At 47.4% G+C, this 12,797-nt stretch overlaps 1 protein-coding gene across 2 annotated transcripts in view; it reads left to right on the plus strand.

Annotated features, from left to right (window-relative positions):
* The first annotated feature begins 1,716 nt into the window (after positions 1–1,716).
* Positions 1,717–12,797, plus strand: part of LOC131260273 (zinc finger protein squeeze-like) — a 34,416-nt gene continuing 23,335 nt past the window's right edge. For both annotated transcript variants that reach the window (XM_058261952.1, XM_058261953.1), the window contains exon 1: positions 1,717–2,590. In XM_058261952.1, the coding sequence (XP_058117935.1) occupies positions 2,057–2,590 (534 nt within the window). In that variant the 5' untranslated portion in view covers positions 1,717–2,056. The remainder of the gene's footprint in view (positions 2,591–12,797) is intronic.

Genomic DNA, 12,797 nt, shown 5'->3' on the forward strand with positions numbered 1-12,797 from the left:
CTGCCGAAAGATGGGTACCCTCGGAGTGCGTCCGGAAGATACGCTCCAACCATCAAACCCGCGTGTCGTTTTTCCATGGCAAGCTCGGGTTTTTTCCCCATTCAGCAGACCACTTTTTCGGACGGAAAAACGATTCCCACCGCCTTATGTACCCCCATAAAATTTTGTTCATTGCGTGTATTTCTGTGTATGTGAGTTTGAACGTCCTATATGTTGTTTTTTTTTCTTCTTTTTGTTAATGTCTCATACACACGTTTTGATACATGCTCCTTTTTGAAAACTCGACGGGTTTTTCGGGGACGTGCCTTTTTTCCATCCTCCGGATGATGATGATGATGATGATGATGGCACCCCGATGATTCCCCACGGATACACAGCGCCGGTGTGGGGTAGTGTTCGATAGCTTCCGGAAAGTCAAACGTGCTTCGCTACTCGAAAGAAACCTTCATCCGATGCCCGTTCAACACTCCAGTGAAGCATTTTCCACCAACTCCAAAAGGGGTGAAAACATTGCATGGAAGCACCAAAGGGGTTGGGGATGGGTAAGGAAAGGGCCGTGCGAAGGGACGCGTGAAGCATTCAGGTCGGAAGAATATGGCACCCAACAAAAAAGAACAACAAAAAAAGGGAAAAAACTCCATTCACGCAACCCACGCGAAAGACCCGATGGGTTCTGTCGGTTTTTTGGGGTGGTTTAGGTGGGTTGTTGGGGAAATAGGGAAAAATTGTGCGTTAGAGTGAGAAAGGGCTTGAGTGCTGCGGGACCGGTTGGTGGATGGCGGGAAATGGGAAAAGGCTGGAAGGCAAATGCGGCCCTCCACGAGGGCAAATGGCGGTGGTGGTAGGGGGTGGTGGAAGTACGGTCCCCGAGAGCATCCGACCTGAGCGCAGGGTGGCAAAGAGCAAGAGCAGCGTGGTCGATGTTTTTTTCTTTTCTCTTGAAAGGGCGCCGCGTGAAGCGCGAGGGAAAGAAAAACGCGTCCGAAAAACGGTTAACGCAAGAGTGACGGTCGTGACAGGCGGGTTTTTCGGCGGGGCGCGCGCAGAGTTGCCGTCCGAAAAACTCGCTTTTTTGACAATTTCCGATGCTGCCACCCACATCAGACCCGTACTCCTCCTCCAACACTGCCGGTTCCATCGCTTTTTTGTATTTACCAAGCAGAAGAAAAATGACCGAAATCGTTTCTCTCTTCGAATCTTCCGTTGCAGGTAGGAAAAGGCAAACCCACACGCTCACATACACACACAAACACATACCGAGTCCCGGGAGGAAAACGGCGTCTCGTCCTGGTCGCGTAAAGCAGCAGATGATCGGAGTGCAAAACGTGTTCTAGGCGTGCGTGATTTTTTTTTTGTTCTTCGCGGTTTTTCACTGATATGTGTTTATGTGCTGAAAGGGGTGAAATGTGGTGCTCTGCAAGCGCGAATAGTGAACAACCGGAATCGTGATAGTTGTGCGTTGCGGAAGCGCGGAAAAACAACCGACCCGACACTGGAATCACAATCATTCAAAATATAATAAACCTATCATCCGAGCGTGCGACGACAAAACTGTCAACAATAATCGACATTTTTCTGCAGAGCCTAGTGCGATCCGGTTACCGAACACGGAATCCTTGCGAGTTCCTTGAAAGTGTGCAGAGCGCAATTGACGTAAACAATAACACGGTGCTTGTGCGTAGGTGTGTGTTTTGTGCGTTAGGAAAAGTGTTTGTTGATGTTTGCGTTGACGTTTGTCGGGTGATCTGACGTTTCGTTCGACTAACGTACGGTGTAACGCGTAACGATCTGACGCGCGTGTTCGATCCTTCGGCGCGTGTTTGCGAGTGCGTGTGTGTGCGTGCGTGCGTGAAAGTTCGTGACGATCCTGCGGAGTGGCACCGGAGCGGGGCCACCCACCATTTTCGACACCACGGACGCACGGAACGGCTCCAAAATTCTCTCGCTACAGCATCCCTACCACCATCACCACCATCCGAACGCCGGTAGCACGCTGGAGGGCAGAACGATCGAGTACCGGCCCGGTGGCGGGCTGGACTACCACAACTCGCCCCTGATGGCCGAGATACCGACCGGCGACTACAGCCACATCCACCGGTCGATCGACCAGCTGCGCTCGATGAACGAGCGGGGCGTCCTGGGGCAGCTGAACGCACTCCAGCATGCGGCCGCCGCCGTCGGCAACTCCACCGACCTCCGGTCAGCCCTGGTGCACGACTACAAGCCCTACATCAGCGACCTGCGCGCCAACCCCGTCAACGATCGCCTGATCGACTACGCCGTCGCCCCGAAGCACCATCATCACCATCAGCAGCAGCAGCAACAACAGCAGCAGCAGCAACATCAGCAGCATCAGCAGCAACAGCAGCAGCAACAACACCATCAGCAGCAGCAGCAACAGCAGCAACACCATCAGCAGCCTCCGCCACATATGCTCGATGATCGAACGGGAAACAATAACAACAACAATAATCATGAGACGGACCCGCTCCGCCTGGTGGAGGACCACAAACCACCGCACTACAGTGCCCCATCGACGCCTCCCACTCCACTGGCCATCGTCGAGACGCAAATGGCCGAGCCCGGCAAGGTAAGAGGAACAACACCGGTATCTGCCGGAACAGCACATTCCTGGAATTCCAGATTAAAAACACCAATCGCGCACCCCCCTTGCTGTCTCCCTTAATTACACCGACAGTACTGCGTTATCAGGTCCAATTTTTCACAATGGGGAGCCCATTATGCTCGATCGGAGGAATTGTTTGGAGGAAGTTTTACTTTTACGATTGTTCCATTACCCAATGGCTCGGATAGGGTTCATTAAAAAATATGCGCCTCATGTATCAGCGTTAATCGCCTCCTAATGTAGCACTGTCGTGCCCCAACCTTTGCCCCGAAGCGGACGGGAAGAAGACTCGGTTGCTAATGAAGACCGGGAGTGTTTACTTCACCTCGTCAAGCACTTTCGGCTGTTTGTTATTTTGAATACCAAAAGTGTCTGGGGAGGACTTGAAGCCGGAATTATCTCTACGAACATCCTTAGCGGGACCATCGGCTAGAACGTTTGAAGGTTTAATAATAAGTAGCCGAGTTGCTCGAAACGTGCTGCTCATGCTCATTAAATGTGTGCCATCAGAGAAGTGTAGTCTTTTTTTTTTGGGAACATTTCGATTGGAAGTTGCATGACCGGCTACGAACTTCCCTACTGATTGTGATAGATCAAGAAACATACCCAAATCCCGACCTTCACACTTTCCCATCAACAACGGTCACCGTTGTACGAAGTACGAGTTCCTAATGAGTTGAGCCGCAATCGCGATCTCTTCATGGCGGGAGATCGAGATTGAATGGTTCCGCTGTGCCAGAACGTTGGATGATCAGAGGCGGCTTCGCCAAAATGCATTAATTTGTGGCCAAGCGAGCAAAACAACTCTGGCATTGATTTATTAATTAGCACAGCTTTTGGACAATCGACGTTATCAACTCGAGTGAAGTTCTCCAGATTTGGTTGTCTTGTTGGTTGTGCAATAATATGTCCACATTTCGATTCCTATCACCGGTTGATCTCGTTTATGGTTCAACTGATCAGGCGATCGTTATTTTGACTTCACAAAACACACCTCCCGAGTTCGTGAACGTCTTTTCACTTACAGTGTCCACCATATCCAGGACTTTTCCGAACCGTGCACGTTGTTTCCCCGAATTGAAAGCACCGTGTGTCGGTCGGCAACTCCGTTTAATGTTCTCTATCAAAAAAACCTTTGCTTGCAATCATGCCCATCCCTACCGTGTTCCAAAATTTGATTCGAAACTGACACATGCGACGATCGTTGGTAAGATAATGCTTTCGGTTTCGTCGCACGACGAGGTCACGGGAATTTTTGGGTGAGATCCTTGCCCCCCTGAGACGTCCTTCAAGGGAAACAAACGTGCGTCATCTTGTCGGCGTGTTCGCAAGTGATTTCGGGATGCTCGTCGGCGTTGACACGTTGCCTAATGTTACTGCCATAATCTCAATGTCAAACATTGAACATCGCGTGTGCGGACATACGGGAGGTTTTGATTGCGCTGCCAAATTACGTTGCGCTGAACCATGCCAACCGGGGGCACGGAAGCTGCCGAAAAAGGTAAGGGAATCCTGGCATTAGCTCGAGGATTGAGGGAGGGAATTGCATTAGGTTTGGTAAGATTGTGTAATTAATAAGTCCAAGAAGTGCTGAGGGCTATGCACTGGTTCCACTAAACTTTCAAGCCAGACGAAACATCGTAACGCTTGATTTGGCAAACCAAAAGAGAAGAAATAACTCTTTCGGGCCAACCCACATCTTGGGTCATACAGATTTTTGCCACAATCGCCAGTTGGGAGCTGAACTTCGTTATCAGCGAACGGAGCTGCCCGTGAGGGCGGGAAAGCCACACTGGCCGTGCGGGGAGGAGATTTCATTAGTAGTAGGCAGTGGCGTTGGAAAACCCACTAATAGCTCCTCCTACTATCGACGGCCTGGGAGAGTTTGATTTGTGCCGGCAGAAACAGCGCCATGTTGCACTCCAACTGGCGAGGTTTTTGTACCATTCTTGTTTTTTTTTTATCTGTTTCGTGGCTTTGCCTGCATTGTGGGGCGCCACATTCGAGTGTAATGTTATGCACCCCTCGGCGGTTCTGCTGGTGGGAAAACCGGCGTGCAACCGGCACGCCACAAAGTAGAGTAAGGTAAGGTGTAAGGTGCGCATACACCGGTGCACACAGATGCGGCATGCACCATCCCCCTCGGGCGATGATGACCAAACCAAACAAACCCACCAAGACTTACTTACTAAGAAGCGCGGGCTTTTTTTCCTTCCCGCCCCCCCAGTATGCCGGTTGGGGCCACTCCGCGCCTCTTCGGCGTATGTTTTACCCGATTTCCATGTTAATGGAAGCTGCTATACTCAACTCAACGTGCGGTGCGAGGCAGCCTTCCGATGTTGATGTGTGGCGATCGCACGTCGGTAAAAGCGATAATTAGCATATTTTAATTATAATTGCCTATAACGCAAATTCAACGCTCCCCTCGGGAGTCGCTCCTCCTCGTGTCCCGCCCGTTGGTAATGCCGAATGTGTGCGGTGAGAAGAGGCATTCTATCGTGCCGCTTCTCGCTTACTCCCTTTAGCCCTAGGCTCCTCAGTATCGCCGAGCATACTTTCTCCCGCCGTTGGTATCGAGTGCGGCAGCGAGAGACGGGGGAAGGGGTGCCATGCAAAATTTCCTCTCAACGCAACAATGCCCACAATGGAAAAGTGTTGCACTGTTGCCCCGGGTCGATGTGTGCGGTGGTTTCGCTGTGTGCGATAGTAGATCGGTGGAGGGTTTGGCAAAGGCCACAAAAAACGCTACTAAAACCAAATAAAAACGGGGCGGTACCTAATCCTGGAGCAAAGTGGAATAACGCAAACATGAAATTTAAAAAAAAACAATACCCTACCCCGAATGGGAAGGATACGCAGGCCTCTCACCACACGCACGTTAGTGGATTGTGGGTGGCTCGACTGCAACATTTTCCACCCCGCCCACTTAGTGTGCAGCACAAGTGCAGTTTAATTGCACACACGCAAAAAAAAACAAACAATGGTATTCAATAGAAGTTGCCACCCAGCACCCTCGTTTGAGGAACCACGTGGAGGAGGCTCTAAACGGTTGCCCAGAAAAGGAAGTTCGGTGCAAGGAGTTAAACTAGAGCCATGGCGACCTAGGATCTAGGAAGCCCATGGGGAGTGTCCCTGATTTGCACTCTAATTAATAATCCAAATCTCGATGGCATGCACAATCCGTCATAAATCTTAATCCGTTTTTCCCCTCCCGGTTTCGTCTGTTTTCATGACGCGTGGTGTGCGTGTACCTATTCGGCTCGGGCGGGTTTGGTTTTAATGGTTCAGCCTCCCATCAAGAACGGCCGGAACCACGTGACGAGGTCACCCTCCACCCCGATGAAGGATGAGCGTAAAGAACAACGGCTTATCACGAAAAGCTCCACTCGGAATCCCTTTCCCCGACTGGTTAGCTTGCGGGGACTGGGTTAATTAACTTAAAATGCACGGTGCTCCCAAAGTCGGCGGGAGTTTGGCTTTTTCTTTGTACGCCGCTTCCGCCCCACGAAGGTTCGATTCCGGGCTAATCTGCGTAATGGTGTGCGGTGCGTGTCGCCGCCGTGCGTTTGAAGTGCGTGGCCGAGGGAGGTTTCCTGTGTCCGCGGGCTATAAATCATCGGACGGTGGTAAGTATGTGCACGAAAACGCACATGCTAAAAATCTGCATAAAACGATCGACGGTCATGACATATTTTCCTTGTGAGCATGATCCAATGCGTCATACCGTTGAGCTGGTGTTAGCGTATTAATTAAAATCAAGGACCAAATTCGTTGGATAGATGAATGCAGAATATGCCCACGGAAACTGGTACAAAGTTGGTATGATTCTCACATTTTCAATACAATTTTCAAAGTAACAACGAATTAAAATAAAACATTAAACGAATTTTTGTCCTTCAATTTTTAATTTCTTAGTGTTCCATTTGATTTCTGGGTACGTTATAAACTTCTCGCTGCTGCAAAATTTCCAAAAAATGTTTTGATTGCTAAAAGTAGAAACACAAACTACATATAAACCACACTAAGTTAAGATATAGCCCTAAGGAATACGGTCAGGCCGTCCCTTCTGAAAATAAATAAATAAGTAAATAAATAAAAAAAACTAGACATACATTTTTCTAGTGTTGTGCCTTTGTGACTCTTTTGGCGAGATTCATTGATATGAATCTTTCACCTAAGATTCATTCAGATGGATTCATTAATCTCTTGGGATTCTAATTTTCAAACGTTTATGAATCTTTCGAAACCTCAATGAATCTTCATGATTCATGATCTTTACCGAATCTCCACGATTCTTCCATTGGCATGGACAAAAAAAAATTGGCGATCAAAAAAAGGGTGCTCACGAATCTCTCATTTAAAGATTTATGAATCTCCTAAACACATAAAATCATTCAGATTCATGAATCTGAATCTGATTTACACAACACTACTCTTTACACTTCAGAGACCAGCAAACAAGTTTCACAAATAAGACGGTTTTATACGAATTCTGCAAATTCAAACGACATTTTTAACACAATACACGATTACTTAAATATTATATTCTTTGGGCATTTTGTTTTTAATTCATCATCAAGTAAAGCTGCGTGCGGCATTTTTCTCTAACACCTCTCGGTGAACATTTTATTTGGTTTCCAAGCCGCTTGATCGTATTTATGATGATACGTCGCGCTGTTTCTTCACATGACAGCTCTTAGTTTGCCCAATGTCAAAACGAGCAAAACCCTTCCACATCCTCCGGCACGAATTTCTGTTTCTTCAGAACCCACCCAATTAAATCGCATTTGTTAAACCATTCCGACTACCAAACTCTGCTGCCAGCGATTGACTCGCCAGACGTTCGCGTTCGCGCGCACCAGAGAATCATTAACATTTTGGGGGTCTCTGGGTCACAAAACGAACGGCCTGTGGATGCAGGCGTAACGCCATTCTCCACGCAGCTCTCAGAGGGGCCTCCTTGCGGCCGTGCGACCTCGCGTTATGTTTGCGCAGCGTTTTTGGCGATCTCTGCGCTCGTAAATCGCGACCGTTGACTTCACGCTGCAGGCGGAAGTAGTTTTGGCTGCGCCTTAGTAGACGTTGTGCGTATGTGTGTGTGTGTGCCTTTTTTCAAAGGTCAATTTGAGGTGCACTCGGGACGAAGAAAAAGATGGAGAGTTTTGGGAAACAGTTCCATCTTATGGTTTGCGCACTCGTCATAATTTCCTTTAACTATATTTGTAGAACTCTTAACTTTTCGACAAAACGCAACAAATGGTTTTCACTTTTTGAAGGAAATCGAAAATGTCGTATAAAATTCCTTACTATTCCATTGAATCCTCCGAATTAACGATATTGATTTTAGAAGCATATTTTTCAACTTTTCCAAAATCAAATCGTTTGCACTGCTTGAAACCACGTTCTGTCGAATCTGAACGATGAATTCTAGGTACTAACATAAGTTTCCAGTCACGAAGTTCTAAAGAGCAAACCAAAGCGAAGCCAAGCTCCGACAAAGTAAACATACGCAATGCCACAGCCGGGATCGCACTCTTGACAAATTACAAGTCAAACAAAATGACGGCCGAAGGGAAACGAACCGAATACCAAAATTGTGGTGTGCCCGCCAAACTCACCCTCCCCAACCCTTCCCGCGACCAACTCCAGGTCACCCGAACTGCCGGACCCCTTCGTCGGCACGGTGTAGGGAAGACGATCTTCCATCTCTGTAACCCGTGCGCGGCACGATCGCCGTGCTTCCTCTTCGTACGCTACGTTTTACCGAGACGTAGAAAAAAGAAATACAGCCAACCCAAACGTCACCACCACCCAACCCAACCCCGAGCGCTCGCTCTCTCCAAAAAGCGGAAGAGCTGTGGGGACCGGTTTTCAGGGTCACGCGCCGCGAGGTAGTTGTAGTTGGGGGTTTGGCGTGCCACTGGTGGACGAAAAATTTGAAACTCGAACGCTCGAAGGGACGCGTGCGGTACGACGCTCGTGCGCAGATCTCGACGCGCAGCGCACATCCGCCATGTGTGTTTGTCGGCCAATGGTCCCGCTGGCCAGAGGCGGCAGTTGTTTGATTCACGCACGGAACGGAACCACCCTTCAATAGAGCACACGCGGCGACGCGGACCGCGTCCGCACGAGCTGACCAGTTAACTCATGCGCCCAAAAGCAGGCGGATCATATCCTCCGCTCCAAGATGGGGCCACAATGGCGGCAGGCATACGCCCTTGTGAGAGGGAGGCTGACCGTTGAATTCTGAAAATTCGGTCCACTTTTGACAACGGTACGCCTTCCGTTTTCGTTTCAGGCTTGTCCAAAGTCTCTTGTCGCTTCAATTAGAAATAAGCAGCGTTCGCAAATGAATCATCTTGCGAGTCGTAAAAATAGTGCGCAGCGATGTGTAATGGGCCATGTTTTAAACGGGCGATAACTACCAAGCAGCCCGACGCTATACACGAGAAGCAATTTATTTTTAAGAAAACAGTACGTCATTTATCGTCACAGCGCGCGGGCGAAGCGTCGAAACACAAAACGACAACTTCAGCGACAATGCAATCAACTGGAAGCGGCAGAAAAATCGCAACTGGCAAACCGGTTGGCAAATTCAATTGCATCCGATAGGGCGGTTTTGTGATTGCAGGCCTGGCCCTTACCTTACGGTACCAATTTACACCGAAAGTCGCGGACACTTTGACTTGACGGCCCCCTCTCCTTATCTTATCGGTCACATTGCTACCCGATTCTCTTCTGCCCGTCCATCACAGACGGGCTGTCGTCGGTAAACGCACGTCATAGATCAGGGGTCGGCAAACGCACGTCATAGATCATGTTCCGGTCCTCGGGTTAAATCCGGCTCACCAGCTGATTCTAGTCGGCCCATGAGCAGTGGCGGGTTTACACTTATGGGGACCCTAAACGATAAAATAAACGGGGGCTCCTAATCTATACTATACTATTTAATACTCTACCGTAAAATATGATTTATTTTTGTCTATTTTGAGTACTTTTCAACAAATTTATTGTTACCTACTACTTTTTTCCTACAAACAATAAGTTTTCTGCTGACTTCTCGCAGGTTGGTTTCATCAACGTTGTTAAATAATTTTTATTCAATTAATAAAATTTAAAAAAATATGTAATATACTTCCCCTTTTAAAAACTGCTTAAAGTACTTGACTTAAAAAAACGCATTACCCGATAGATAGATGGAACTGTTTGTTTTTCTATCAGATACAGTAAAATTACCCTTTATTGTAAGATTGACCCCATTCCCCATTTGAATTCTATGGAATATTTTGAGGTTCGAGGCAATCAATTTAAAAATCACTTTCAAAACATTAATACATCGTTTGAGGTATCGGGTGCGCGGTTTTTGGTTCTTTTTGATCGATCATTTGGTCCTTTTCAAGAAACGTGCGCCGACCCCTGTCGTAGATCATCGAAACTGGGGAGTAAAAAACGCAAACCAAAATCGAAAATGACCTCTTCCATTGTCATCAGCGTCGGAATAGGATCCAAAAAGTGACACCGGAAATGGTCGTTTGATTTGGGGCCATCTCGATCGATTGGGGTGATTACAACCATTCATGGTTGCTAACTGCATTCGGGTGGGTATGATGCTTACATGTTTGGTGTCCTGTTCGCGGATCGTCGCTGGTTGCCAAAAGGATCGTTGTCGATAATGCGGTATGCCTTGTCTTTTCGTGTGCTCAGTTCGATTGTGTCCCGTTAAGCCGTTCCGGGTTACTGGCAGTGGTTTATGCGATGAACATATTAAAATTTTATTTGCTTCGTGCTGCGCAGAAAACTTATCTTTTGTTGCTGGTCATTTGTGATGATTCTTTTTTTTATGTAATGTTTGTTTTTTCGTTTTTGTAGTTTACAGATTAATGGATGCTCAATGAATCGCAATTTATGTCCATTTTTCATCCGGTCGCATCCTGCGCTAAGACCAATTTAGATTAGCCACGTAGATTTTTCCGCGAGCCTCAAGGGTATTACAATCGTATTATAAATTAAACTTTTGCCATTTCGACCTTTCACATTTGTGCATTTGCAGATTTTTTTTAAATTACTTTTTTTTGGTCGGATTCTGCGTTGATTTCCAATCATCCGTTAAACCTAATCTGCTGCTACTCGCCGGCGTTGATTATCGGCTAATACAAAGGGTGGACATGATCAGTTTGGGGGGAGGGTGGAGTTGGTCCTATATATTTTTTATGTTTGTTTGTTTGCGGAAATAATTTTTAATATTTTATAACTCACAATTGCTATTGCCTCTGGGGTGAGGAAAAAGGAATGAGAGTGGGCAAGGTGGACACGCGTGACGGGGTGGCACTCTGGTGTGCGCTTATGGATGGGTGCATACAATTTTAATTTCCCGCAATCACAATCGCATGAAAAATCACATGCTCGGTCGAACGTGTACTTGGCAAGCATCATTCATTTGGTTGCGGTTTTAGCGGGGCATGCTCTCGAGGATGAAGGTGGTTTGTAATGGGGGGGGGAAAGGAAAGCGGTGGTTGTCCGGATGATGTTATTAATAAATGTAGTGTTCCACGGGCCCGCCACGCTGACGCTGATGACCCTTTGGCCTCTTCCGCGGTCGCATAGCTCATTCCTAAACTATTTAATTAAATCAATTATCGAGCTGTGTTTGGTTTTGTATTCATTTTAGCAGGAAGGCGGGCTACCAGGTAGAGCGGCGGGTGGAACTTGTGCGGTTCGTTGTGAGGGGTGAAATTAAACACACTCACAGTGTACAAAAAAACAGCAAACAAAAAACTACAGCTAGGATAAAAATATGTGGTATCCTTTTTATTTCCCCTAGTTTCGTGCGTGATCGCTCCCAGACCACAAATCATTCATCATCCGCGATGGTATGTGTGTGTGTGTGGGTGTGGTGTCGATTTATTTTATGTGGTCCTCCCGCTGATGCTGTGATCCTTTCTTTCCTTTTCAATGCCACAAACAAATCATGTTGTGTTTTGCACTCCAAAGTGTGACCGCTAGGAGAGGAGTGTGGGGGGTGGGGGTGAACCCAAACCGGTGATTGAATAAAAATTCGATTCAAACCGTGGGGTAGCAAATAACGGGGGAAAAAATAATCACCCACCACCCCCACCGGTCGCAAATGAGCGGTGCAACATTAAAAGCACACATTCTGCCGTGGAGGTGTGTTTGATTTAAAAGTAAAACTCGGTGCAACACGTCAACGGAGAATAAAAAGTACATTTTACCGAAAACCCCAAAAGGCAAAAACGGATGCACAAATGACTAACCCCTTCCACTCCCCCTGCACGAAGCAATAATCGGAAAACCAGAATACACCAGAACCGAACCCAAACGGAGCCAATCTGCGGTTTGAGCAGAATGGAGCTAACAAATATGTCCACGGGTCAGAGGTCAAACAAACGAGGGGGAGGAGAGGGAAAAAAAACCTCAAATGACCGGGTTTCCGGAAGGTGCAGCGTAGTAAAAAAAAAGGAGGTATACAACCACGCTCACTTGCATCAGGTGGTGGGAAGGTGTTGGCGATGCATGCGCCAACCGGTTTTGGTTTGATTTCAGCGATGTTCATCACATCATCGTCATCGTCGACACCACAGCGCGCGCGACGCTGGTCATTGTCATAATCGTTCGCCACCCGATTGGTGGGAGGGATGAACATGGAATTGGAAGAGGAATAAAAATCAACCTCGCAAGTGCATTTTTTGTTGGTGTGTATGCAATGTCCATCGTCACCCTTACGACTTTTTTATGCCTGCCGGAGGGGGCGGAGGATAGATGGAAAAAATGGAAATTAAAAATATAAAATACCCCGAGGGTGATGATGATGTACATCATTATTGTGTTAGCATCAAACCGCGACATAAACAATCATGATTAAAAAAAAATAAAAAAATAAAAGTAAAAAAAAAAATCAAAATCACACACGATGATGAAAAAATAACAGATAAAAGAGCGCATGCACTTTGAACCCACAAACCGCCCCATCCCCCCGTCTCTCTGTGTGCGCAATGTGCATCGATGTTGCAGTTTCGGTCAGTGAACCCCTCCTCTGGTCTGGGGTTGACGGGCCGGCCACCCCCTGAGGGTATATTTTCCCTTACCCTTCATTCCTCCGCGCGCGCGGGGGCTGGTTGGAAGGCAAAAAAAAACAGGGTGTCCAAAGGAACAT

The sequence above is a fragment of the Anopheles coustani genome, chromosome 3, assembly GCF_943734705.1.
Source record: "Anopheles coustani chromosome 3, idAnoCousDA_361_x.2, whole genome shotgun sequence".
Lineage (NCBI taxonomy): Eukaryota > Metazoa > Arthropoda > Insecta > Diptera > Culicidae > Anopheles > Anopheles coustani.